This window comes from Centruroides vittatus, unplaced genomic scaffold (assembly GCF_030686945.1).
Source record: "Centruroides vittatus isolate TY-2023 unplaced genomic scaffold, ASM3068694v2 contig_877, whole genome shotgun sequence".
NCBI lineage: Eukaryota > Metazoa > Arthropoda > Arachnida > Scorpiones > Buthidae > Centruroides > Centruroides vittatus.
Window position 1 is genome coordinate 1,074,337 of NW_027122569.1, and position 27,500 is coordinate 1,101,836.

At 30.8% G+C, this 27,500-nt stretch overlaps 3 protein-coding genes across 3 annotated transcripts in view; 2 read left to right on the forward strand and 1 right to left on the reverse strand.

Annotated features, from left to right (window-relative positions):
* The window catches only part of LOC136983164 (ras-related and estrogen-regulated growth inhibitor-like), a 53,776-nt gene extending 45,048 nt beyond the window's left edge, over window positions 1–8,728 (reverse strand). The window contains exon 1 of the mRNA XM_067279818.1: window positions 8,586–8,728. The gene's annotated coding sequence lies outside the window, so the exon portion shown is untranslated. The remainder of the gene's footprint in view (window positions 1–8,585) is intronic.
* The window catches only part of LOC136983153 (dynein regulatory complex subunit 2-like), a 400,360-nt gene that overhangs the window by 370,918 nt on the left and 1,942 nt on the right, over window positions 1–27,500 (forward strand). The window lies entirely within an intron of this gene.
* LOC136983149 (fibrous sheath CABYR-binding protein-like) overlaps window positions 1–27,500 on the forward strand; it is a 126,971-nt gene that overhangs the window by 25,871 nt on the left and 73,600 nt on the right. The window contains exons 3-5 of the mRNA XM_067279792.1: window positions 15,511–15,686; window positions 17,684–17,770; window positions 24,368–24,433. Of these exons, the coding sequence (XP_067135893.1) occupies window positions 15,511–15,686; window positions 17,684–17,770; window positions 24,368–24,433 (329 nt within the window). The remainder of the gene's footprint in view (window positions 1–15,510; window positions 15,687–17,683; window positions 17,771–24,367; window positions 24,434–27,500) is intronic.

Here is a 27,500-nt window from a genome sequence, read left to right on the forward strand (position 1 = left end):
CGAAATTTATTAATTTATCACTTGAAATTTTTTTATTGTTATTGCCTGAAATTCCTGAATTTTGCTACTTGAAATTTCGTGGATTTTTCTAATTAAAATTACTTAATTTGATTTATTCAAATTCCATGATTTTATTGCCTAAAATTCACTAATTTTCTTGATTGAATTGATTTAATTTGATTGCATGAAATTAGCTAATTTCATTGCTCCAACTTAATTTTTTTTTCTTTAAAAATTCTATAATTTTATTACTTGAAATCATTGATTCTACATGTATTTCTAAAAATTTACTATAGTGGCATAAATTTCCTTAACATGACAATTTCCTTTTCATGACATTGAATAAATTTTTTACTTGAAATTCCATAGCCTTATTGCCTGAATTCTCTTAATTTTATGTCTCTTAAATTTTCTATTTTCTAGTTTTAAAATTTTTGAAATTTTCTAGTTTTATTTATTGAAATTCATTGACCCCCATTTATCGATATTTAATAATTTACTGCTCGATAATTCGCTAATGTTATTGCTTGAAATACCTAATTTTGCTCCACGAAAAACTTTGCATGCAAATTATAATTTTTATTGCGTGAAATCTACTAATTTTATTGCACGAAATGTACTAATTTTATTGCGTGAAATCTACTAATTTTATTGCGTAAAATCTACTAATTTTATTGCGTGAAATCTACTAATTTTATTGCGTGAAATCTACTAATTTTATTGCGTGAAATTCTGTAAACTCAATGCTTAGAAAAGATAAATTAAAACAATAAAATACGTGCATATAGGCGAATGTTTACTGCTCGAAAACGATAATTTAGACGATACCCAGGTAAAATACCTGGGTAAAATCGTTTTCTAGCAATAAAATATTGCTAGAAAACGATTATTTACACACGAAAAATAGCGTATAAAATAAATGATAACGTCCTTAAGAGAATATAATTTATAGAAATACATTTTACTATATTTAACGTTAATCATACGAGACATTTCACTTCATTAAGATAAAGAATTGCATGCCGTTAGTCATCGTTCTTGCTAATCTCATTTTATTTCGTAATATTTCGAAGAATATTCATGAAATTTATATCTATCGAAAATTTAGTAAAATTTTCACTTAATTATTTTCAAAATATTTCATTTAATTTTTAAAAAATATATATATATAACATGAAACGATGGTTTAACTTGTGTATTTATGCACGAAAAACGCGTTATCTAATAAATACATCTAAATGAATTTTTAATAAATGCAATTAGTACAAAGTATTCCCGAAAAATTCTTAGATTGGTTAAATTTCCTTAACAAATTACGTGAAATACGCGAAAAATAAGTTTGTTTTAAAAGCTTAAAAATTAATTATTGTCGTATCGTATCCTGTTGTATGTCGTTGTTTTATTTGTTTGTGTCAGAACACGCACAAATAAAACACAGGACCTGTTGGAACCCGAAATATCTTTAGATTTCATCCTTACGGATTCGATGACGTATCCATTTCCGACTACAAAATCACCTCCCTTCAGGATTCTTTTATTATGCAAAGTGTTCTGCATTTATCTCGGCTAGTGATTCCCAAAGTGGGCGCTATTGTCATTTTGAGAGTAGTAGATGACTCAAGAGGCCGTTTAAGACAAGGGGCGGTAAGGGTATGGAAGACAAGGGGACAAAAATTCATTTTGAAACAAACAAAAAAATATAAGAAATGTATGCACTAAAAGTAATCCAAAAAGTTTGGGAAACAGTGGTCTAGGTCGGTCAAATGTCAGAGGAGTAACTGTGTAACTTCTAATAGGTGATTTTGCTATGCTTGTTTGAATACACGTGAGTACTTTTACGTCGTCCACGTACTGTACATGAAATGAGATATGTATCGTGTTGTTTTGTTGTGTTTGGTGTTGTATCCCTATTTAGTGTAGTTTAACCTGTTGAACAATGGGTTCAAATGTCTCACCCAGTGTTATTTGACTTGTTTTAATGCATGTGTCGTGAAGTCTGAGGTGTAGTGTTGTTCTCCAATGTTTTCTTAAAATGTAATGAGTATTGGATGCGTTTTGTTATAGGTATAATGTATGCAGTAGCCACAAGTGTGAGATGCTTCGAATGATTTCCTGTAATCTATGTATGCTACGTAGTTTCTCTGTTGTCGAGTGCTTTGTCACAGAATGACTGAATCTATGAGTATTTGTTCTTTGCATCCATCCCGTGTGGTTTCCACGACAGCATTTTTGTTGGTGTGAATTTTTCGCATCAGAAATCTCAAATGTTGTCTGCACCAGGTGTCTTCCAATTGTGTGTTCTTTATACTGCATGTTGGATGTCGTGTATGTTAATTTCAACACGCCCCATGATTGGAGTATCGTGCATGTCTTTTTCCTCTTATTTGATCCAGCTTGCCTCTCTTTGTGTGGATTGGACCAAAAAGCAGATCAATAATCTGTGAATTGGTTTTCTGTTGGCGTGCCACTGTACTGTGATTGTGTGGTAGGTTCAATTTGTAGACGTCAGAATAAAAGTACCTCGTTGTTTGTGAATAATTTATTTTGTTTTGGTAGCGTACAGTCTTTGCTGCTAGTGTTTGGAGTGACAATTCCTGTACGTGCGTGTTGTGTCGTTCGCATTGTCTGTGTGTTTTTCTTTTCCTGAATATTTTCCTAACCACTTTCATTAAGTTTCGTGTTATGTTACTTTTTAGTGTATTGTATCAGCATGCTTAATTGTTGTTTAAAATTATGTATTTGTGTTTCTAAGTGTGTGATTTTTCTGTCTATAATTGTAATTTAAGTCCATGGTATGTAGCTACAGTGAATTCACATGATTTTGGTTAAACGTGTTCTGATAATGTGTATATATTTAAGTAGTGTAGAGTTTTCTCTACTGCATTTTAAGTAACGTGGTCTGTTTGGAGTCTAAATTAGCGATTGTATTAATTAAATTTGTGTTTGTAGTGTGAATAGTTGTAATTGCTGTGTTTATGTTTCCATTAGCGTGCGTACGTTTTCATGAGTGTCTGCTGTTGAGGCATTGTCTGATCTACCATGTGATCTAGTGTTTCTGTGTGTTGATATATATATCTGCGTTGTTTGTGGAATATGGTTGTTGTGTATAATTGTTCTTTTCTGATCAACAATCTCTGTAACAGTGAAATAAAGATCCACGTGGTTTCCCAGATCTACCAGAAATCATCCAGGTATAGCGACTTTATTACACTGGCCATGCAAACCAAAAAAGACTACGCCACTGGCTCGTTTATGAGTTACATTAAAGCTATTTTTAGTATACAGTGCGCCCGTAATCTATCAATAACCACGTGATATACGGCATCCACGTGATGTATCAGTGACCACGTGGTTCATCAATAACTACGTGTTCTATCAGTAATCTCGTGATCTATTAACAATAACCACCTGATGTATCAGTAGCGACATGATAAGAAATCTCATACAACAGGAATATTGGAATTATTTAAAATTTCCCAAATGACGTAATTATCTTAGATTTAATTTTATCAAATATGAAATGATTTACTCCAGTAATTACCCTTTAATATCGATTTTTTAAAATATACATAATTACGATTATTATCGACAATTATATTATTATAAAAATTAAAATCGTTTTAATTGTAATGAATTTTAATTAATATTAACTTTTTCAATTGATTTTTAAATGTAATTTTACGGATTTAACGTTCCTTAAACGTGTAAAGTTTTATATAATTATAATTTAATTAAAAAAAACAATTAGAAAAATTAATTTAATTTTTCTAATTGTTCTAAAACATTTCACTAAATTAAGCTTTAATTTAGTGAAATGTTTTGCATTTTTTTATAATGAAAAATATAAAATTCTACTGATTAATAAAGAAATAAGTAAAATTGTCCCAAAAATTGAATTTTTTAAGCTGTATTTTATGTAGTTTGATGCAAAATAATATATTTTTTTAAAATATTTATTAATTTTGCAGTGAGAAATTCTTAATTGATAAAGGAATTTATATACAAATCGTGTTTAATATTCATAATCATACCCCTCATAACTCTTATTCATTAATATTATATTAGGCTTTTATTACATTAAAGTTTATAACTCTTTTATCATTCTCCTCTCCCTTGTTTGTTGTTAATAATTGAGTCCTAGTCAGCTTTTTATGCGCTATTTTATTAATGTTTTAATCTTATATGATATCAATTATTTAAAAATTACAAAAAAGTAAAGATTAGGAAGAAAATTTTTTGCATTTTATTTGTGTTTTTTTAATTATATTTTGTATGAAAATATCAAATAAAAATTCCTGTTAAGTGGTGAGGTTAGTTGTAACAAGTACTGTACGTGTTTAACTATAAGCAGTGATCGGGGCCTTAGAGGGCCTCTGCCCAGTTAAAAAACGTGTGGCCTAGTGGTGCGTTATTTATAATTTTTATAATTAACCTTTCGTATAAAGATAAGCCGTAACAATTCTTCATTAGTGATTAATAAATGCTTCATTATTAATAATATTTTGTCTACTCCCCTTTTATAGTGTTTTGAAATGAATAGGAATCATTACAAATATAATGAAAGTATATATAATGATATAAATAAATCCTTTGCAACCAATCTCTCGAATCCATTCGTTACGTGATTATATTTTGGAGCAGTTCCTAATCATTTGAGTCTTTGAATACCTTCGTCCTCGTGATTCTTTAAATTTCTGTACGAGCATCATCATCTATGGAAATAAATTGGAGGCTAATAGGGCTTTTACCAATCTTGCATGGGTCTCAAGGATATCTTCATCCTAAATTCCTATATCAAACATGAAAAGGAGCACAATCAACGCCATCAACCCCACCGAAAGGAGAATTGCTTATCTCTCTACACACAGTGACGTCTACCATCAGTTATAAAAGCTGAAACGAGACGAACAAAATATGAAATCATTGATCCGTGAGCCATTCGAGGAGCTGCCTATTGTTGAAATCGCCTGTATTCCGTGATGAGGGGGCCGCACACTCTTAATCTTCTGACATAAAGTTCTCTTTTCCTCGATAGTGTCCTTCCAGATGTTGACAACAGTTCATTAGTAATGCATCTAGGATATGTTTGGCTTTATCCGTTAAAGACAGCCATCAATCATCCTAAACTGTTGCCATCCGTGGATGATCCGAAACATTCTTCAACACGTATCCATTTCCAGAAGATGTCTTTGAAAGATACTGCACACGACGTTATACAGTACTTTCGAACACAAATCTCGCTACCCCTAATGCCTTTCATTTCCTGCCATTCTTATGATGGCTCCTCCATCTTTGCTCTCCATCTTCATCCTGTCAATACACACTTTCTCTATTCTTTTCCTTTTCAACTACGTGTGTACTCATCTTTACGTGTATTCGCGAGTTAATATTAGTTCTTGTACACGTTTGTTTTAGTTGAAGCATGGCTTAGTATAGTTGTTTACAGTTGATGTTTTCACGTATTATTATCGTAACTCCTAAACTTCTTTAAATTACGAACGTTACTTTACATAGAAGGCTTTAAAAATAAAGTATTTTGAAGTGCTATAACCTGTTACAACACACCTCCACTCTGTTAAATGGCATTCCATGATTTTCTTTACAAATAACAAACCAAAATTAAAGCACTAAAAATCAAAAATTTATAAAAATAATTTACACTTTACGTTACACTACATTCAAATCTACTCTAGGAAGGGGGGCACCAGAAATCGATGAAACGTCACGAAATTTTTGGACCAGTGACGGAGCGAGCGGGGAGGATTGAGCGAATCGAAAAGGGTGGCTTGGAGGGAGTGAAGCGAAGAGAGGGACGAAGTGAGCAAAGCTAGGGGGAATTGGTCGAGCGAACCATGCGGGGGGTAGGGGGTAAAGCAAAGGGAGCGAAACGAGGAGGAGTGGAGAGAGTGGGGGCAAAAGCATATTACAATTAAATATATTTTTTTAAATTAAACTAGGTTAAACAGTTAATTATAGCTACAAATTATTTTTTTTATTAATATTAAAATGTATTTTTAAGAAAGAGTGAAGGATAAGTCTAGTCTTTGTCTTTGTATCAGACTTTAGATAAATTTCTATTGAATATTATAAATATAAAATTCGATTAAAATTTATAATTTTATTTAATCTCAACAAATCTATATTACACTTCATTACATTTAAATCGATTTTTTTTTATTATAGAAAATTTTATTTATTGAAATTAATCGGGTTGGAAAATTCTAATTAAATTACATTTTTTTAAAGTTTTCAATAAAATTTTTTATTATTAATTTTTTAATATATTTTTTTAAATATTAAAAATTTATAAATTTCAAATTTTAAAATTATTAAAATTATGAAGTAATTTTAATAATTTTAAAAAATAAAATTAAAAAATTCAATTTTTATTTTAAGTTTATTTATAAAATTATTTTATAAATTTTACCATAAAAATTACAGATTAATTTTAGAGTAAATTGTCTCAATAATTTAATTATTATTTTTTAAATAAATTTAAGAAATTTAATTTTAATATAATAAAAATTGAAATTGTTTATAGCATAAGTCAAATCTTCTGATTGACTTTCTTGAAACTCTTGGATTTCATGGAGAAGAGGGATTCATGAACCTTAAATTCTTATCTGTGGAATCATTATCTTCTACCCTATGGGGTTTCTCTGTGAAGTTACTATCTTTCCTGCTGTAGGCTCCTACGTGGAATCATTATGTTTTCTCCCGTGGGCTTCTCTGTACAACCATTATCTTCCCTCCTGTCGTGAGCCCACCATTGGCCGAGTGGATGAAACCACTAAACACTGGTGGTAGTTAGCGCTTAATAATTAGGCTGGCCGCGTGAAGTTTTCCGGGTTTTCTTCACGTGTCTAACACTAAAATGGGGACCAGTTTCCTGGTTAAAAAAAATCCTTCCTGAAAGCAATTCCAGTGGAGGATTCCCCGTGTGTTGCGTTACTTATCCCATCAATTCAATCCAAATCCCTTTTGTAAGCTTCTTTGTAAAGTCATTGTCTTTCTATCTCTACAGGCTTTCTAATAGAAACATTGTTTTTATACAGATCCCATGGGCTGGCTCCCTGTACTAAAATCTCTTTCGTGAACACTTCCTGACTTTTCCTTCGTGAATTGTACGGGCTTAATTAGTTCCTCAATACATCTAAAAGTCTCATGCTCATTTTATAAAAGATTATTTCACAAATTCCTAATTATAGATTTTCTTCCATTTTTTAAAACACAAACCCCCATATACATGTCTACTGAAAGTATTTCTTATTCAGTAGACCGAATATTTCGATACATAAAGTGAGTTGTCATCTGTATGCGTGGCATGCAATAATATATATACTAATTAATAACGTTCTGTTTAATATGTAAACCCATACCTGCATTGTTCGATGTGTTAGAAAGCGTGAACGAGGCACGAGAAAACAATACTGAACACAATTAATCCATAAATTGCAGTTTAAATTCTGTTTTGTATGTAAATGTACTACTGACCAGCGTGTTGTGTAGTGTTATGGTATAGTGTTGCAGTGTCTTAAACGCCTCCATTGTTAGTAACACATTGTCCTTCTCGCATTTAGGAATCCTCACTGCGATTTCTTCTACTGTTCAGTAAGTTTACTATTGTTACGTCAACTATAAACTACACATTACACAATAATGAAGATAATGCTGATATAATGATCACTCTATATAGAGAACTTTCGATACAGTGAACAATTTCGTTGCCCCTTTCTACTCTTTTATATAGAGAGAGATTTACTCTTTTATATAGAGAGTTTAGTTCAGTACGTTGAGTGTTCGTTATATCGAGGTTTCACTACCTGTATACGCTTTATGACGTGATTACTCTTTTTATAACTTCGCATCTGAGTTAAATTTAAGCAAATATCTTACAAAAGCCTGTAAATATAATTAAATTTGCTTTAAGAATTTCGGTGTATAAACATTTTCTTTAAATAAAAAGCGCTAATGTATTCTTTAGTTAAAATCGATCGTTGTTAATGTTAGTGTGTGTTTGGATTGCTGACAGTCAAACTGACGCCATTTCTATCAAGGATTGTTGTTAACGAGAGGATGTCATTAAAATAATTATGTGCCTGACAATGGAATATGTTTGATAGTGCATCTTCCTTATTTAAAATTATATCTGGATCTAAACATTGCACCAACTTACTAAAAAAATCCATTAAAAATCCATAAAGAGGGACATAGGAAACGTTTTTTCACATGAAAATATTACTTAAAACAAGTATTAATATTTATTTTTAAGGTATAAAATGTATATATTAAGTTTATTTTACTGTAAATTAATCGCATTTTCTAAAGTTAAATTCGTTGGTATAAACGAGAAGAAATTAGACTTTTAACATCTTACAGCTGCGATTAATTAATGTAAATCTCTAATTAAAGTATAAAAAACACATCTTAATTATACTATTTTTATATTAAAAAATATTATCAAAATCTTAAGTGTAAATTATATTTTTAACGTCTTAACTGACTTTAGGGTCGCCCTACAGACGTGCCCTATCTAAAAAATTAAATGATATAAAATTTTAAAATATAATAAAGAATTTTCTCACGAATTTATGTTATAAATTTCCAATGCTTATATTTTCGTGACTGCGGATTATACATCACTCCATACATCTCTAAAAGTTGAATTAATAATTTAGACGTTCTTCTCTGGCCACAAACATCTAAAAATAGCAATAAGGTCCACCTGTATATAGGAAAAAATATAATAGAAATTTAAAAACACCTGAAATAATTGTTTTAAAAACGTAAAAAAAATCATTTTAATAGCATTATAACTAATTAGAACTACTAGATTTTGATAGCCAAAATCTTAAATTTTTAAACTATTTTTTCGGAATTTTTTTTTTATAATTTCTTTATACGAACTCTTCCAAAATAAAAAATATAATAATTTATTTTTTATTAGCTGTATTTTAAACTTTATTTTACAATTTCTGATCGCTTATATCGCAGCACACGCGTGTAGAAACTCCATACATCCCTATACTTTATAACGTAAATTGGCAATTTTCCGCAGACTCCTGCACCTAAAACACATTCTAAAAATAGTAATTAAGTCTCCTAATATTAAAAACAATTAAAAAAATATTTAAAAATCTAAATAAATTGCTCCAGTAGATCAGTAGAATGGCTCGAGTTTGACAATCAAAAATCTAAATATTTTAAAATATTTTTTTGATAATTTATTTATTTATAAGAACACTTCCGAAGTAAAAAATACAATAATTTCTATTTTTTACTGTATTTTACAATTTCTTACAGCTTACGTCACAAAGTATGTAAGTCAGTCACGTAACGTGTATAGACAGTTGGTATTGTATCATTAAGGAAGAAAACCTAGAAATTTAGCAAATATTGACACGTCTTTCAAGTCGTACGTGAGAAAAAATTTTAGAAAATAAATTCCCCCCCAAAAATAATAACTTAAATTATAAAATAAAATTAATTTTGATCATTTTCCTCTTCGTCCCTCTTTGTCATTCTACAAACAGAACATGTAACAAATTCCAAAAAAAGTCTATTAAAATCGGTAAATATCTTCTTTCTTGAAGGCTAAACATCTTAGAATACGTCTTGTATGTCTGTCTGTGATGTATGTATCCTTTTTCTTTTACGTATATTTCAGTTAATTTCATGCTTTTATAATGACTAGAATACAGATTAATGAAGGTGAACGATTTTTATGTCGTATATTTTTTGTGATTTTTGATAATTTTAGAAAGATTGCCTTCTAAAACAATGTAAAAGTTCACGTGGGCGCGCGCTTGTCGCGTTCCTTGTCAACATGGAAGAAGTGTACGGTGAGAAACTAAATTTTCCGTTTCAGCATTTAAAATTGTTTACGTTAATTTGTTTGATTTGCAATTTACTAATTCAATTGAACCTTATCATTTTATTACATTTAATCGTTTTACTTATAAATTCGTCATGATTTACACTAAAATACGTTCCTTTCAACCGTCCTTTCATACATGTAAAGAACAAAATCTACTCTACAATTAATGAAAATTTTGGAAACTTTAAATAATTTTATAAATAAAAGTTTAATTTATGGAAAATTTAGCCATTTAACCACTACAAATTATTCATTTCTACATATTTTGGCAATTTTCTGACGTCTAAAAGCAAAATTTTATGTGGTTGTTCCATAGGACAAGAAATTCTTCAATATATTCATGGACATGTATTTTGTAAGACAAAATTAGCTCTTATATACGTAAAAATTAAAAATTAAACGAAATATTTGAAAATTAAATTTTCTCTTTTATTTGGTAATTTAATTTTAAAACACAAAACCAATGTTTTGTAGAAGCCATGTTGAAAATCAACAAGATCCTCAGCGTGGCATTGTGTTTGGTACTCTGAATGGAGAATATGGCTTCTCTGAAACCACTAGGCCACGTTTTCACACAGGTTCCACCTAAAGCAGGTTCACTCCATTTAGTGTAACGTGGTATCGTGTTTTATGTGAAATCACTACGTCAAGCAAATTTTTTCTTCAATATTGAAACTGCAAGTGGTTGAAGATGGCTTCTACCCAATACAAAAAATTTTCAGGGTATAAAAATATACAGATTGGAGTTTCTGTAACGTTTTTCTAGAATCAGAACACAACATGACATTCAACTCTCCTTCATAAGCCATACTTTTCATGCTGTGCCTCATGAAACGTGAGATGTGTGTACTGTACAGTACAAGTCCTTAATGAACCAATGTAGCTACTATAATTATCGAGTTGAAACGATGTCAAATTGTCCTTTGTATTCACTTGAATGATGCTTATCGATTTTCGGAATAATCCAGTACCGGAAACGGAAGTTATCAGCAAATCTGCCTGGCTACGCATCCGATCTTCAATGGATCGGCATCGAGTGGCATCAACGCATTTATCACATGTTTTAAAGAGATATTTTCGATATTTGAAGTGATTTAAAATAAATTATTATATTTTATCATAGAATTTTATTATTATAGAGTAAAATAATTTTTTTACTAGATTTTTTTTAGAAATTTCTTCTTTAAACGTTTACTTTCGAAATTCAAATTTCTTTCAATCTATGCCAATCTTCGTATTAGAGTCACATGTGTTCAATGAAGTGGATCTTCGTAGAAGATACCAGTGGCGCTTTATGGCTTCACGGGACCCAGGCAAATTTGAATTAGGAAGCCCCATGTAGGGTGTTGACTTCAGTCATTTTTCTTCGAAGTTTTTAGAGAGAATATTTTATTATAAAAGGTCGGTTTTGGGTCACCTGTTGATGGGACTTCAGACAATTTCCCTTTTTGCTCGTAGGATAACGCGACAATGGAAAACACTTCATTTATCTTTAATAATAGAATTTGTAAGCATCTTTATTGATGGAAGCAAGCGAATATTCATAGAAGATTAACTGATAGAATTAAGTGAGGATTTTCTTTATTCTGTCAACAAATCTTGCAAATTCCCAAGAAAATCTCATTTTTTCACGTAATTTTTTACATTATTCCGTTACCTCTTCGTGATTTATTACCCAAAAAAAATATATTCCGGATTCTTATTGCTTTTTTCACAAAGTATCACTTACATTTTCCTACTTACTCAAAGAACTAAAATGTAAAAAAGAAAAAAAATTCAAGAAGCTCCATTTTCTTCAGATTTCCAGCCTGTGTCACTTTCCATCACATCACACATTCTCCATCATATGACCCACTTTCACTTATTTGCTTCCATGCGAAAGCTTGAATTGTATCCAGGATATTCTTTTAGAAATCCAGCAGAATTCGATCGAAATTTTGAATATTTTTTTTTTTTTACATACAGAATCAAGTGTTTGCCAATATCTACCATCGAGTGATGTACTGTACTTTATGCATCTGTCACGCATCAATAGTGTTCAAGGCACATTCCAACACGAAACAATCGATCATATTTTTTCCCATTCGGCACACGATTCAGTCACGTGTATCTGTCAATACCTTTAATGTGAAGAAGTAAATATTGGATATCGATACCAGAAGGTTCGGCTTAGCTCATCGTTCAAATTAAACATTTCTCGTGAATCAGATGGTTTCATTCCCTTCACGGACATTTCCCCTCCCCCTTCTAAAATTATATTTTATAAAAATTTGCATAAACTTTACTTTAAACTTTCGTGCTTCTCCCCCTCTTCTTATAAAATCTGATGGAAGATTTTTCTTAAAATGTAATTATTAAATCTGGAAAAAAAGTTTGCCATCCTTCTAACAGTTGCTTCAAAATATTCTCAAACCTCGATTTAGCGTCATCTTAGTAAAATGCCGATAAATACGTCGAAACTTCGACTTAGTGCTTTCGTTTTCTCGTCTCCGAAATCGGCGCTAAATCGAGTGTGGCGCTAAACTGAAAAACCTCGAGCAGTGGGAAATATATATAACAGTGACGTCTACGCACGAGTTCGCATTTAAGAGTCACGTGATTTGGTGATGACGTCTTCTGCCATGCAAAATCGTACATTTAATAATTGACAGATACTGAAGAGCCTCCTGAGGAAAATTCGCTCAAACCGCGGTATAACGTCCTCCTAAATAGCTCTTCCCTCGTAAAGAACCTCATAAAGATTAAATAGGAATATTTTTCAGTATCTGCGAATTAATACGTTAACCAAACATGAAAGTCAAGTTTCTATCTTATTTAAATACTTAACTTGCAAAAATTGTTTAAGTATTTAAAAAAAAGACAGCAGTTTAGTATCTACAATGATTAACTGACGTTTGGGCCACTCTTTTATCCTTATCGCATCGTTAAGATCTATGCAATAAACACAAAAGGGAAGGAACTTCCATGAAAAAGGAATGTATATATGCTTATGAAAAGCATAGGGAAAGTTAACGTGAACTTTGAACTCTTCTCGTTAGCAAAATATTGCTATTTTATCCATTTTAAATAGAATATGTAAATTGGAATGGAAGCATTTACAAACTTTGACGAGACAATTCGGACAATAATTTACTATAACGCGTGAATCAATTAAGTTACATGGATCGATATTACTTTAATTTAAAACTTTCACTCTCGTCTAAAGGCTAACAATAACATTTTATTCCTACAAAATAACATTGTTCTATCGTTAGTTACGTTAATTAAATTTTCGAATGTGTAGTTTTATGTCTTATAAATCAATGATGGAGTCTGTTCAGCGTTAAAACCATGTAAAACTACTAAAATCCTTAAGTAATATATATTATGTAGTTCCTAAGTTTATTTATTGCTCTCGTTAATTTTATCTTAAGTTGATTTAGATTATATTAACTACGTTAGCCCATGGAAACCTTCAAGGATTAATTAGCATAGGAGTTTGTAGAAATCCTTGAGATTCATTACTAAAGGTCAAGAAGGTCAAGAGTCCATAGAGATCCTTCAAGGATTAATTACCAAATTAATTTTTTTTAGGAAGCCCAGGAGCTGGCAGAGGTCCTTGAGATTCATTACTAAATTAATCCTCCAAGCTCGAGAGTTTATAGTGGATTCATCCTAGAAACTTGAGAGTCCATGAATATACTTGTCCAAATTCAAGAAGCTCATACGGTGTCTCATAATTAACTGCTATTTAATCTGTTAATGAGGCGAAGAGCTCATAGAGGATTAATGGGAATAACTGTGCACAATGGACCTTACAATAGGATTAATTACCAAATGACTCTTCCCGTTTCGTAGTCCTTCAGAATTTAAAAATCTCCTTGTCAAAGTCGAAAAGTTATAGAATCCTTCAAGGATTAAATACTGATAGTCGTAGGATCGCGCCCGAGGAGCTCATAGATATAAGCGCCCAAGTCATGTAGTTCATAGAGCTGCTTCAAGATTAATCTTTTAAGAGGCTGAAGAACTATTTCCAAAATTAATCAATGATCTCTTAAAGAAACTAAACAATAGCTTTACGAGTGTCGAGGGCACATAATTCATAATTAAGAGCGCTGTCGATAAAACATGTTACTTACAAACGCCATAATCCATTGATGTAATTCAATTTTGGCCATTATCAGAATCTGTTACATGAATCAATATCTTATCTCAAGTAAAATCCCGATTAATATCAATAATAAAAGGAATTTGAAGTTTAATAGCGCCAATTATGTTTGATAAAATTATATTTCTTCGAGATGGAAAGGAAATGATTAATAACATAATCCATTTTTAGCGTTGAGAAATGAAAACTTTTCGGTTATTTTTTTTTAACTTTGCGCATTCTTAATGACATTTTCTTGTAATATTAAATATCATTTTTCATTACATCAGAAAATATTTTAAAAAAAACAAAATTATTCTTTCAAAAATTTACATTCTTTTTCTTTTCCCTCTCAAGCCACGAGCTTATGGGAAGATTAGTGTGTTAATTTCTTAACATTTTTCTTTTCATAGTATAGCCGAATGGGTAAAATCGTTGAACACTAATAGTCGCGGGATCGCGCCCAACCAACGGGATGGCAGCCTGGAGTTTTCGGGTTCTCTTCATATATCTAACACCTAGATAGGACTAGTTTACTGTAGAAAGTCCTCCCGAAAGGCACCATCCTTGGCAATCGCCCAAGTGTTACATTGCCTTATTCTAATTCTAATCCTCTTCAAAGTAAATTGTTTCGTCACACAATGCGATATCTTTTCCTTCATGTCATTCAAGTATTGTTTTAAGTTTTCTTCGTAATCTTCTTCAACTTCTCTTTCAAGTAGTGTATGTACACCAGTTCGAACGTCTCTATTTTTTTTCTGCGTGCACGTGTGTATTGTTACAATGTGCACTTTTTCAGGTGTTCATAGTGGATAAAACTACTGAATATTAGTAGTTGGTCGTGGATTTGCCCTTGCCAACGGACCTATTACGTGAAGTTTTCCCGCAGACAATCCTCTGGGTGGCATCCTTCACCTTTGCAGATCGCCCTTGTGTTGTATTATAAAACATATTTTAAGTAAAATTGTGTTATATTTATAAAATGGAATATTTTCCTGTCATTTTTAATAATTATTTCTTAATATTAAACAAAAAACAAAATTTATTTGAATTTTTTTGGTCCGGTAGTCAGAATAAAGTTAGTTGCTTAGAAATCAAATTTAAAATAATCGATTTTGATTTGCTAGCGAATGTAAACACGTGTTCGTGATGTCAGCAGAGGAGGAGTAAATATGCAAATTCATCTTCTTTTTATTTAATTTAATAACGGAAAACTTTTTGAAACTTTGGATTAGAAATATTTAGCATTTAAAGTGTTATTTTTAAAAATAATTAAAATCTCTTTCATACGCGAGTTTGGAATCCATCTTCGCATTCCTACCATAATGTATCTTTCTATTTTTACCGTTACGTCAGCACAGTTCAAAATATATCCAACCAATCACAGAAAAGAAACTTCTTACACTTTAATGACCTTTAATGTTGGACGAATTACCGAACCAAAAATGTTTTTTTTAGTGATATTTAGTTTAAATATTATAATTATTTTTCTTTTAAATATTTAAAGCTGCTTTGGCTTTGATGGAACCAATTCTACCGAGGAAGAAAAAATATCCGGACCTGGCATATCGGACACATCAAGTATTGAAACAAGAAGGGATCGGTTCGAAATTTGTGGAAAGCATAAATTTCAATATACCAACTTTACAATACGCTAGAGATCATGTGGATATTAGAGCAAGGGTGAGTACCATAAATGGATTTCTTTAAAGAAATTCTAAATTATTCCTTTCTTTAAATGTTTTTTTTTTTTCGATTTTAATTTCCTCTCTCTGCAAGCACTAAGAGGGCCTCTTTCCATACCCGTTGTAGGTTCAGTCAGGCCTGCAACGGAACTAACGGGTATTGAGGGATGGGCCAGATTAACCCATTCGAGAAAATTTCTCAGCCGATCGGATGCGTATTCGCGAGCATGCGTAACAAGCGAGTGTATTGAAAGATATCTTGTACAAAACCGTTCAGGCAGTGGTTTCACTAACAAGCCCGCATTGCTCTGGCGTAACTCGAGACTAGGCATTCAGAACTCGAACCCGAACTCTTTACTGACTCTTGTAACGTGTTAAGTGCTCAGTTTTCTACGTTATCTGTTAATATATTTTTAAAAAATACAATAATTAATGAACTACAAATTAGTTTCGTATGAGAGATTATTGAGGCAAAGTGGTTATAGTTGCGTTCTATTATTCAATTGCTTTTATTTGATTTACATCGATCCGATTGAGTTAGAAGTTACTGTAAATCAATACATTTTATTGAAATGTTATAATTTAACAATTAATCGAACTGAACTTTAAAAAAAAAGTCCAAGAAGATGCCATTGGTATCTTTCAGTTCGATCCGTTTTACGATAGTATCTTCAGTCTTTGATTGGTTTTGTTAGTGTAATTTGTAGTTCACTTAAATCTTCAGATGAAGATAATAGATTCTTTTTACAATTTGAATAGTTTTATCATTATTGAAGTTAGGTCAAACTAAAACTTTTCATTGAATTAGTCCTCGTACAAATACAACAAGGTGCTTTGATTTACAATTTTACCAACTGGATCAATTTATGGATTCATAAGACATGACAGATTTATCTTAAGAGTGATGATAGAAATTGAAATGTCTTATGTTTAGTCACTTTATAATTTTATAAATAATATACATAATCTTGGATGATAATATATTATGTTTACATCGATAAATATTTTAATAAAGGGTCTGTCCATAAATTATGTAATAGATATGAATGAGTGGATATGCAGGTAATCGTTACGATGCGTTGTAAGGGATGAGAGTGTATACAAAGACGTTACGTAGTGCTAGACCCTCGACTCTTAAGTAACAGAATGATTCATCCTTTTTCCGAAATGTTGTTTTTATCTTTACTTTGTATGCTATACGCTTAATTAATAAAATAATATAACGCTCGTATCCCGTGCTGTGTATTTCGAAGTATTCCTTAGTGTAATTAAGGTATTGATCGAAGATATACATTACGTAATTCGGGGGGTGAATATTTGTCACACCGTTACGGAGCGTTACAGGGGATGGAATGGCAGTTGAAAAGTATAAAAGTTGCGTTACGTAATATACGGACGATCGCAAATCAGAATTAGGATACTTTAATCACATACTACAAGAAGAGGGAAAAACTGTATTTTTAACATTGCTCCTAAGAATGATGCATAAATAATTAATTATAATTACTATTTTTTTTATTAAATTTAATAGTTTTTACAGGAAAATAAGGAACTCTTCAACACGATCTTTGGTCTCACTGTTTGATCGATCCATCGAATTTATGTTTGCTGCAAAGTTAGCATTTTAAAAATACTTCAAATCTACTAGAAAATTGGGATTTAAAACACGTAGTTAATTCTTTATTCAATGCTAATTTGGTCTTTATTCAATGCTAACTATCTTCTTATAACAATGTATATTATTAAAGAGGTTAAGCCTTGAGATTTACATTTGCAACTACCTTATTAAACAAACACTTTACGTATTCATTCCCGTGAATTTGCAATTCTAATTATTGAATAGTTTAATGTCTTACTATAAACTATTAAATAACTATCATGATAATCTATTAATTTATTTAAATAGGCGATTTATCTTCTACTTTCAGTAACTTTATCTAATAAGATCAATTTATGGTAATACATAAATAGGTAATTAAATATTTACATTAACAGTCGGAAGAAAGATCGAATAACAGTTGTAAAATGGGACCTAGAAGTCGTTCGGCGGATCCAAATGTTGGAAGAGAGAAACAGAAAGATGTAAGAATTGGTTGTTTAATTTCTTACATTTCATTTTTTTGGAAACATCTTTGTTCTTAATGTCAATGTTACAGAGAATAATAGCGTATTCGTGAGAGAAAATACGGAGCATTAATGTATCAAATGACATTGTTATGTGTCATAAATCGTTCTCATGAATAATGTATTATAGAATCTAATTTGTTTGATTCTGTGAAGTTCTAAAAAGATCTGACGGTAGACCCTCGCTTTACGACTCACGCTTTTATGACTGGTATAAATTCTTTTTTATTACGATCGTGTGAAATGCTGTATTTTTGTTGGCTATCTCGGTAACGTATTATTCAGTTCAAATTGATTCCTGGAACGTAATTTATTTATGAGAGAGTCTTAAGGAAATGACGAAGGCTCGCTTTACGACCGATTTACAAGAACCAATTAAGTCGTAAAAGCGGGGTCTACAGTATAGTTTAGAATAGTTATCGTTAATTTTTTCTTGTATTTTATTATTTAATTTTTATATTGTCATTTTATTACTTATAGCTTCAAAAATATATATATATTTTTTAATATCATGATAAATATATTTATTATGACATACAGTATATATATTTCCTGTATCAAAATAATGTACATGTAGTGGTGTAAAGTATCAATGTACTGTACAGTACATATAGATATGATAAAAATAACATGGCATAAGTAACATAATAAGATATTAAATGTAAAAGTATGAAGAATATTATAAGCCTTGGATATAATGTGTTTAAATAAATTCACATTCATATAACCCATTTATATGTTAAGAAACTTTTTAAAATAGTTTTTAAAATAAATATTGAAATTCCACACAAATCACAAGTTTCTTAAATTATTTTTGATTAATTTCAAAATAATGTTGAATGATGTATATGCTTATTAAATGGGTTATATGATTATCAATTCATTTAAGTTCATTATAAGCAACGTTATTAGTGAATAATATAAATTTTATCTTAATTTCTACATTATAAATAAATATGAATTACCTATTTATTTGTACATGGATGCAAATTATCACCATTTTCCTACTTGCAAAGTGTTTATTTTATATACTTAGATATGGAAATTCCTAGAATAAAACAGAAATTGGTTATATACTGAAAGAAAATATAGAAATATAAATTTGTATTACTCCTGAATAGCTTATTCTTCGTTTTTTAGCATTATGTATTAAAATTAATGAAATACTAGTACAGTGCCATAAAAGAATTTAATGAAAACAGGAAAAAAGAATTTTATTCGAATTTCTTGAAAAACTGAATACGAAAGCGAATAAAATATATATACATTATTGGTAAAAAGTTTAGCCAGAAGGCAAAACACGTGAACTGAATGAGGAATAACACATACTTGTATATTGGAAGCGTCATAAAAATATGCCCTGGCTACTACATAAAAGTTAACATTATATAATTTATTATACTATTTTTTGCTTCAAATATTTACTAAAAAATAATTGTTTTGTAAATTTTTCTATTAGAATTGCCCTCTTTTGGTTTAGATACCGCGGATCAAGGTCACCTTGACCGCGGATAAGTTTGCTCTCTCCACCAGAGGGCTAAAGAATATCAATCCCCTGTCGAACGGAGGAAACCTGCGAAAATATCTACAAAAACTCAACTTTAGAAATGTTGAATATAACGCTATAATTCTTTTTTTTTATTATTGATGTTGATAATAATTAATTATTTAAATATAAATATTAAAGTTTCATAAAAAAAAAGCTTTTTAATGGCGAATAGAGATGATATTATAGATGGCGCTCAAATTGAAATAAACAATTTTAATTTTGTAACACGTGAGTTGTAAGTACTGGAATTATGAACAACAAATGGATATTTTTGAAGTGATTAACGTGATTAAAATAAGCAACTGCATCGATCGCTGACTGTAAAACATCTTACGTGACTGTTATCATTCGTTTTCCTTTTATTTTGATGAATGTTGCTATCAGAAGAAAGACATTAAGCTTCGTGATAAACGTGTTCGGTGCTTCTTAAAGATAATTTATAACGAAAACAATTGCGTAGATACGTTAATTGAGAAAGATCGCAGTTAGTTAACTTAAAAGTAATGATACAGCAGAATGATATAGTTAGAAATCAACATTATGCCTAATCTTTCCATCCATATATCTATAAAACCCAATTGGAATGTCTCGTTCGAATTACTGTATCTTTTTAAACTTTATAAACAACCTCGTTAGATGAAATGTCCAAATTTTAAGTGTAAAATCATCTTATGTAAGAATTTCAATGATTGAATATATATAAGAGAAGTAATGTAAGATTCTAGCTCTAAATAAGGACTTTATCAGATCTGTAGACCATGCCCATAGGAGTAAAGAAACCAATGATCTCCATGTGACCCTTCCCCATATATAGACCCCCCTGAAATCAGTCCATCTGGAATTTTTGAGACCTTCAAAAATGAGGTAAATTTAAAAGCGAAAAATCTGGAACTATTTCTCAAAACAATGCTAAAAGTCAACTGTTTTCCGCTTTAATAGAGATTGTTAAAAGCTCGTAAGACATGAGAAATGCCATTGTGCCGACTATTTTCAAGATCACAATGTGGATTAGTCTCTGTGAACCTTAAAAGGTTTACAGAGACTAATCCACATTGTGATACCATACAGCAAGCCGACTATATTTTCAAGATGTGATCTGAGTTGTGCTGCACACTCTGTTAAGCCTACCACATGTTGAACAAGTTGATTTTGGGAGGCTATATCTCTTAAAAGGTCATGTATAGGTTGTTGGGTCCTTCGACTTTTTTACTCTTATGGATACGGTCTACATCTCTGATAAGGTCCCAACTGCGTGATTTAGAACTAGAATCTTACCAAAGTGAGGATACATTGAGTATTAAAAAAAAGCATAATCCCATAAATTTTTATCATTCCTCCACTTCTAAATTATTTAAAATCCTCAGTTTTATAATTATTATAGTAAGGAAACAAACTAGATAATGCATATTTAGTACTATCAATTTAGTATAAACTGCATCAACACAGGTATATCCAGAGAAGGGCAGAGGTTATATTTAATACTTTTTTCTTTAACTCTATACTCTCACACATAGGGTTTTTTTGTGTCTGTTATTGGTTCAATAAGTTTATAATTGGACAACCAACTGGGGAGAAAACCAAGTATGTCTGATCAAACCACTCATTAAAATTTTTGAAAGTCTGGTCCTTCAGGACAGCAGACTAGTACCTTATTTCTCTGCCATCTACCATCACTTTAATACATTAGTTTAGAGAATCGTGCGTTGAGAAGAGCAAACTTTATTTAATACAAACATTAAAATAAAATCCTTCAATGTATTTATAAAAGAACAACATTGTAAATCAAAACTGTACAACATCAGACTCGTGACTTAGTTACATTAACTGCATTAAGTTCTTTTTTATAATCCTAGAACGGGTGGCAAACCTATGGCACGTGTGTCCAAAGTGGCACGTAAGAGAAATCATCTGGCACATAATGTATCATATGATTTCTGTCTTTTTCAATCATTCTTTCTGTTTATCACCTGATCATTTTTTTTTCAATCAGATTTTTTACATTTATTCGAATTAAAGCATATTCGTTTAATTTCTTTAAACATCATTATTCGAAGTCTAAGACATTGGCACGCATTAACATCTTTAAAGCTAACTATGCTTACAATATGGCACATGGACTCAAAAAGGTTTGCCATCCCTGTCCTAGAAAATTTTTTAACAAAGTCAAAACTAAATTAAAAATTGATTTAGTGATACACCTTTTTCCTTTACACCAAAAGAAAAAAGGAAAACGTAGGAAGAGGGGGAAGTAAATTTCTGAAGGGATTTTGACTACAACGGATAAATTATGCTTTTCTGTTTTAGTGTACTGAAATTTTTTTTTCTCAGCTATTAACGCATTTGTATTCTTTTTTTTTTTTTTTTGCTGATTTTCAGATTCTTTTTGTTCCTCTGTCATTTGTTTTTTGTATATTTGTGGCACTTGAAAAAGGCCAAATGGCCACAGTGTCTTTTGAGATTAAAGATAATTACCTCTCACTTTTTCAAGAAACAGGTTTTATTGAGAATTCTAAAATGAATAAATACAGATTCTGATTGACATAAGCCAAGATTAGATTAATGAAATTTTCAAATGTATAGTACATCTTAACATCAACTTTCTGTCTCTATCTGAATTCTTCCTTTTCTGATCAGCTGTTTGGTGTTTTGGAGGAAAATTGCATATCTTAATTTCTTCTCTTTACATTTGTATTTTTAAGGGTAAATAGACTTAAGTTTTCTTATTAGAGAAAAAATTCCACAACATTCAGATGTTAAGTTTTTGCTGTGAGAAAATCAGTTTGAACTGGAATTATGGTTGAGGAACTTCCTTTAAAAAATATGTTCAACTCAGACTTCTTTTACATTGTAATTAATCAATCAATAAACTTTCATTGTGTAACGATTAATTTCCCATTACATGAGGGATAAATACAATATTTATATAACAATTTACATAATGTATTTTGTATGGCTGAAATATAATACAGTGTTCCATTTTCTTAATAATGCAACATGATTTTGCTATATAGGAAAACAAGATATTACTGCATTTAGATCTTGGAAATAATACAAAAATACTTAGAATTTATTTAAAATAAACTCTGAGAGATATAAGAAATTCAAAATGAGTTGTCTTCTTAATAAAATACTGAAACTTCTAAAATGTTTGATGGTTTTTCAAAAAGATTAAAAGTAAGAAAGTTCCAGTTAAAGGAGGGATTCCATGTTTATCCACAACTGAAAGAGACAGGAGTTCAAAGGAGAATTCCAATAAAGTCTGTCTTCCGGGGATGGTATTAGTCAGCCTTGGTGGCCTAGCCAGAAAGCCCATGCTGGCTACCATCTTCCTTCGTCATAAAGGTTGCTCCTGACATGGAGGCAGACACCTTTGGCAGTCAAATCTAAAACGGTTGGCAGACACTGCTTATAATTAGGGTAGAAGAGCATTGACCTTCCATATAGGTTCATCTACCATCTTTACCAGTAAACTCTGGTGGGAGTCCTTATTAGGACATAAACAGTCAGGTCAGCTGTACCCAGGTTATTTTTAATGAGGCATTTACTCCACCCCCTCCTTTTTTCACCCACCAGTGTAGGCAGAGTTCATACCAAAACCCATAAAGACAATTCATTACTATTTCTATTTGACAAATTCCCAAACATCTGACCAACTAAATATATATTTCTATGGGAAGAAAATAGCATTTGAAGCTAATCCCAAGTACCTTGGCATATATCTAGATAGAAGCCTTACCTACAAGGCACATCTAGAAAGAACAGGAAAGATGGTAACTCACAATATCATATCTCATGAGGACAACATGGGGTTGTGAAGCACAAATATTAAGAAGCCCAGCTCTCTCCTTAGTGTATCCAGATTCTGAATACTGTACTGCAATTTGGAACAGAAGTGCATACACAAAGTTGATTGATGTAGAACTCAACAAAATAATGAGGACAGTTTCTTTTAACACTCTGTTCAACTCCTAATATTGTCAAATATTCCTCCTCTTTTAAAAGCCTCCACATTAAAAGAATATAATAAAATCATAGAAAATGAATGACTCCCTATCAGAAACTTCCTGCTCGATCCACCCCAAGGAAAAATTAAAATCAAGGAAATCAATATGGAAAGGTAAAATATTGCAAGAAACACAATATATGTACAGTATGGAAGAAGGAATGGAATTCCCTTGATTTTTACCAACAAATGCTCTATTCTTCACCCCACAAAGAGGCAACCAGGATTCAGTCACCCAAGAAAATCATGGATAACTCTTAACAGAGTAAGGTCTAATTGTGGTCACTGTGAATATCTCCTCAATAAATGACAGCAATCAATAGACCCTTCATTTGAATGTGGATCCCTCCAGACTATGATACACTTAGCAACTGATTGTCCTATTTATGGCTTCCCAGGGCCTCTTGAGGAAATACATCATGTGTCAGATGATGCCAAGTCATGGATACATAATCTTTCCTTTGTTGTATAGAGATCTGTACACACTTTTGAAAATATATTGTAATTTATCTCATCCATAACTGTCTAGGCATAAATAGAGGAGGAAAGTATTATTTGTTGCATTATTACTTTGCATCATTATTGAATTTATACATGTTGAGTTTCACTGATGAATAAATTGAATTGAAAAAGAGCTTTAAAACTATTTTTACAGTAAAAAAACAAATAAATTCTTTAATAGAAGTAAAGATGTATTAGGCACTATGGTAACTTAACTGAATTACTTAATTCACCTATAACAGTAGAATTTTTGAGAAAGAGCTCAAATGTTTTCAACCCGGTTAAAGGGCCATCCTAGGATGTGGATAGTCAAACAATGAAGTTCCTTTTTCAACTGTCCCTACCTAAAGACAGCTTGTTAACTGGGTTGAAAACATTTGAAATGTTCTTTTTTTATATGAATTTATCCCCAGTGTATTGCTAAGACTTTTATTTTTTTAAATTAGTTTTTATAACTAAGTGAAAGAAATATATTAAAATATTTGTTATTTTAATTATTTAGCATCTTGGAAATCCAGGAAGGAAACCTCAGGAGAAAGGTGTAAAAAATACCAAAGATGGTGATGTGGTAAGTTAATTAATAATTAAAATAATTTAATTTACTTATTTTTAATTATTATGTAAATTAAGGTATTGTTATAAGTAAATTATTGTAGCATATCTACATCTTATATTTTTATTAATAAATTTCATAAAAACATTTACAGTTTGCCATTGAACTCTTTGAATAAATCAAACTGAGATACATTTATATAAATAACATATTAATTTGCATTGGTTAACTGAATAGAGAAAGTCCATTGAGTTACACTGAACTTGTTAAAGAAATTAATAATTATAAAGGTTAGTTGTGTAATCGGGACAGTTTTAAACCCATTTGTGGCCCTGTCCAATTTTTTAGCAGCATTTACACAGATATAGAACAAAATTTAGTTGCAAGCAATGGGATGTGGTCTTAATAAGGCAAAGCCCTTGACCATGGTTGCACATATCCATGCATTAACATGTTAGCTGAATTTTGTTGGAAATTCCTGTTACAAACTTCTAGGACTTATAGAGGGGAGTGAGTACATAATATTTCAATTAGGAACCCATGTCTGGAAACATACTGTTTCTGTTCTACAATGGTTTCAATTCAGATGTTTAATTCTTCCACTTCTTGAGGAATTTGAATTAGCCATGATGCAGTGCAATTATTAGGTAACTATTTGAAAGGAAACATAACGAAACATCCATTTATCACTTAAGCACATTTGTTTTTATTTTTTCTCTTTCCCTCAGCAAAAGGGGAAGAGTTAAACATCTGAATTGAAACCGTCGTAGACATGGATTCCTAATCAAAATATTATGTACTCACCCCCCTCTACAAGTCCTAGAAGTTTGTAACAGGAATTTCCAAACACCCTGTATATAAGCTTAGATATGAGAACAAAATCCATCCTTGTCAATTGAAGAGATAGCAGAGCAGAGTAGTTCTACCTGGTATGGGTGTTTCAAGCATATTTGCCAAAGATAGAATGGCACTTGACATGGTAAAGGTGGAACCACTAATTAAAAAGAAATTTTGCATAAAGAAAAGATAGGATGTAAAGCCTGCATGGCTATTTGAAGCACAGTTCATCAATTTTTCTTTAGAAATTAGCCTGTTATAATTAAATCCATTTTTCATAAAATAAATGACAATCCCAATTTACCAAATACACTGTGCAGTCCATAAGTTTTAGGATTAAGGAGTATTGGCAAACATGCTAAGTAGTAGCAACTATTGTACTTGTGTAGTGTTGCTAGTGTGCATACAGAAACTTGTGACTTATAACATCTAGTCTGTCCTATGTTGTATCATAGATTCTGAGTAAACTATGTCTGTGCTGTTGCATCATAGATTCAAAAAGTGAATAGAGAATTGCAATTAAATTTTCTTTTAATGTGGGTCTTTGTGTTATTGAAACCATAAAACTAGTACAAAAGACATGCAATAATGAGGCTCTGAACTGTTCTAACATCTTCAGGTGCTATTCACAGTTTTGTGATTGAAGAGAATCAGTAGAAGTGATCATCCCACATTATCTTAAACAATAGAAAATTACACAACATAAAAATGTGGATTTCTGGAAAAGATTAGCAATTTTATGTTATGTAATATATACATAGCATGAATGACAATAATGAATAGACAGAAGAAAATGTTGCCTGTTGCTGCTGCTTAGTCAGTGAAAAACATTTACTGAATAATGTCTAAAGTTTCAGTTATCATCTAATTGCCATTTGAAGCAAGTTGGATGATGTCAGAATTTTATTTGAAGAAGGTATAGCTGTTGACAAATGACTTAATTTCAAGAATGATGAGAAAAAGGAAGACTTTTCTTCTGAAAATGTTATTACTAGGAGCACATTTGACTTTGATGATTCTGAATAGAGCTGAGCCGGATAAGAAGACAATATTTAATAACTGATGATAAAGAAAATCCTTTATTTGTTAAAGTGTTGTCAAATAATTAAAATCTTGTCTTAGTACTTTTGTTAAATATCGTATTCTTAATTTAAAATGAAAGTAAAATCATTCATATTATTTGTAAAATACAATTTTAATAAAAAAGAATAATAAATAATTTAATAGTTTATATATTTCATTATAAAATTTTCAAAATAAACACCACCATTATTGTTTTCCTACGATAATAATTCAATAAAATACAGTTAGGCTTGATCCACATTATCAAGCCATTCACAGTCCAGCCATTATACAACATATTCAGGTATTCAGTTAATTACGCACAATTCCTTATCTGTTCGCTTAAATACTCTTCAGGTATTCAGTTAGTTGACAGTCAGTAATGCTCTAGCTTGGCTGAAATCACTTGTTATTTTATTTATTATTAATTATTCCAAGCACTCTGTCACTAATGTCACCAAGTTTCCATTTGAAGAACTAGCTGTAACAGCTAAAATAGAGCACACATTAGTAATTTACTTGTGTACATTTATATTTAATATAATATTTGAAAAAATAAAAATTATTATTTAAATTATGAACAGCAACACACTGTGGCACACACTAATGACTGTTAGTTGAGTGAAGTTTGTGCTTGTAAGAACCTGTGCCAATTATGTAAACAAATTAATAATGAACGTATCTGGAGTGAGATGGGATCAAAATTTTAGCATTACGTACAACAGAAGTATTGTAATTCAGATTAGAAAATAGTTTTCTGTGATGTTTGTATATGCAGTTAGTCCAAAATCTATAATACTTGTTCCAAGCCTGTGTAAGATTGCAGTGTAGGAAATAGGAAAAATGTTTCCTATTATATTCACCACAATATCTTCACAGAACAAATTACTTCTGACATCTCTTAAAATTTGTTTTGTAACAGACCATGAAATCTTTGGATACAATAGATCATTGCTTTTCTCTGTTAGTTTGTTATAACTGCTGAAGATATATCCTGAACAATGTGTTTAAGTAAATATAGCCATACTCCATATCCTGTGCTTCAGGGAGAAGAGGATTTCCTTGTAAATCAGCTTTCTCATGTTCTTGCTCTTCCACAACTTCTGAATTATCCAAATCTAACATGCTTTTGAAAACAATTAAAATATAATAAATTTGGATATTAGTAAGTGTTTTATTTTTC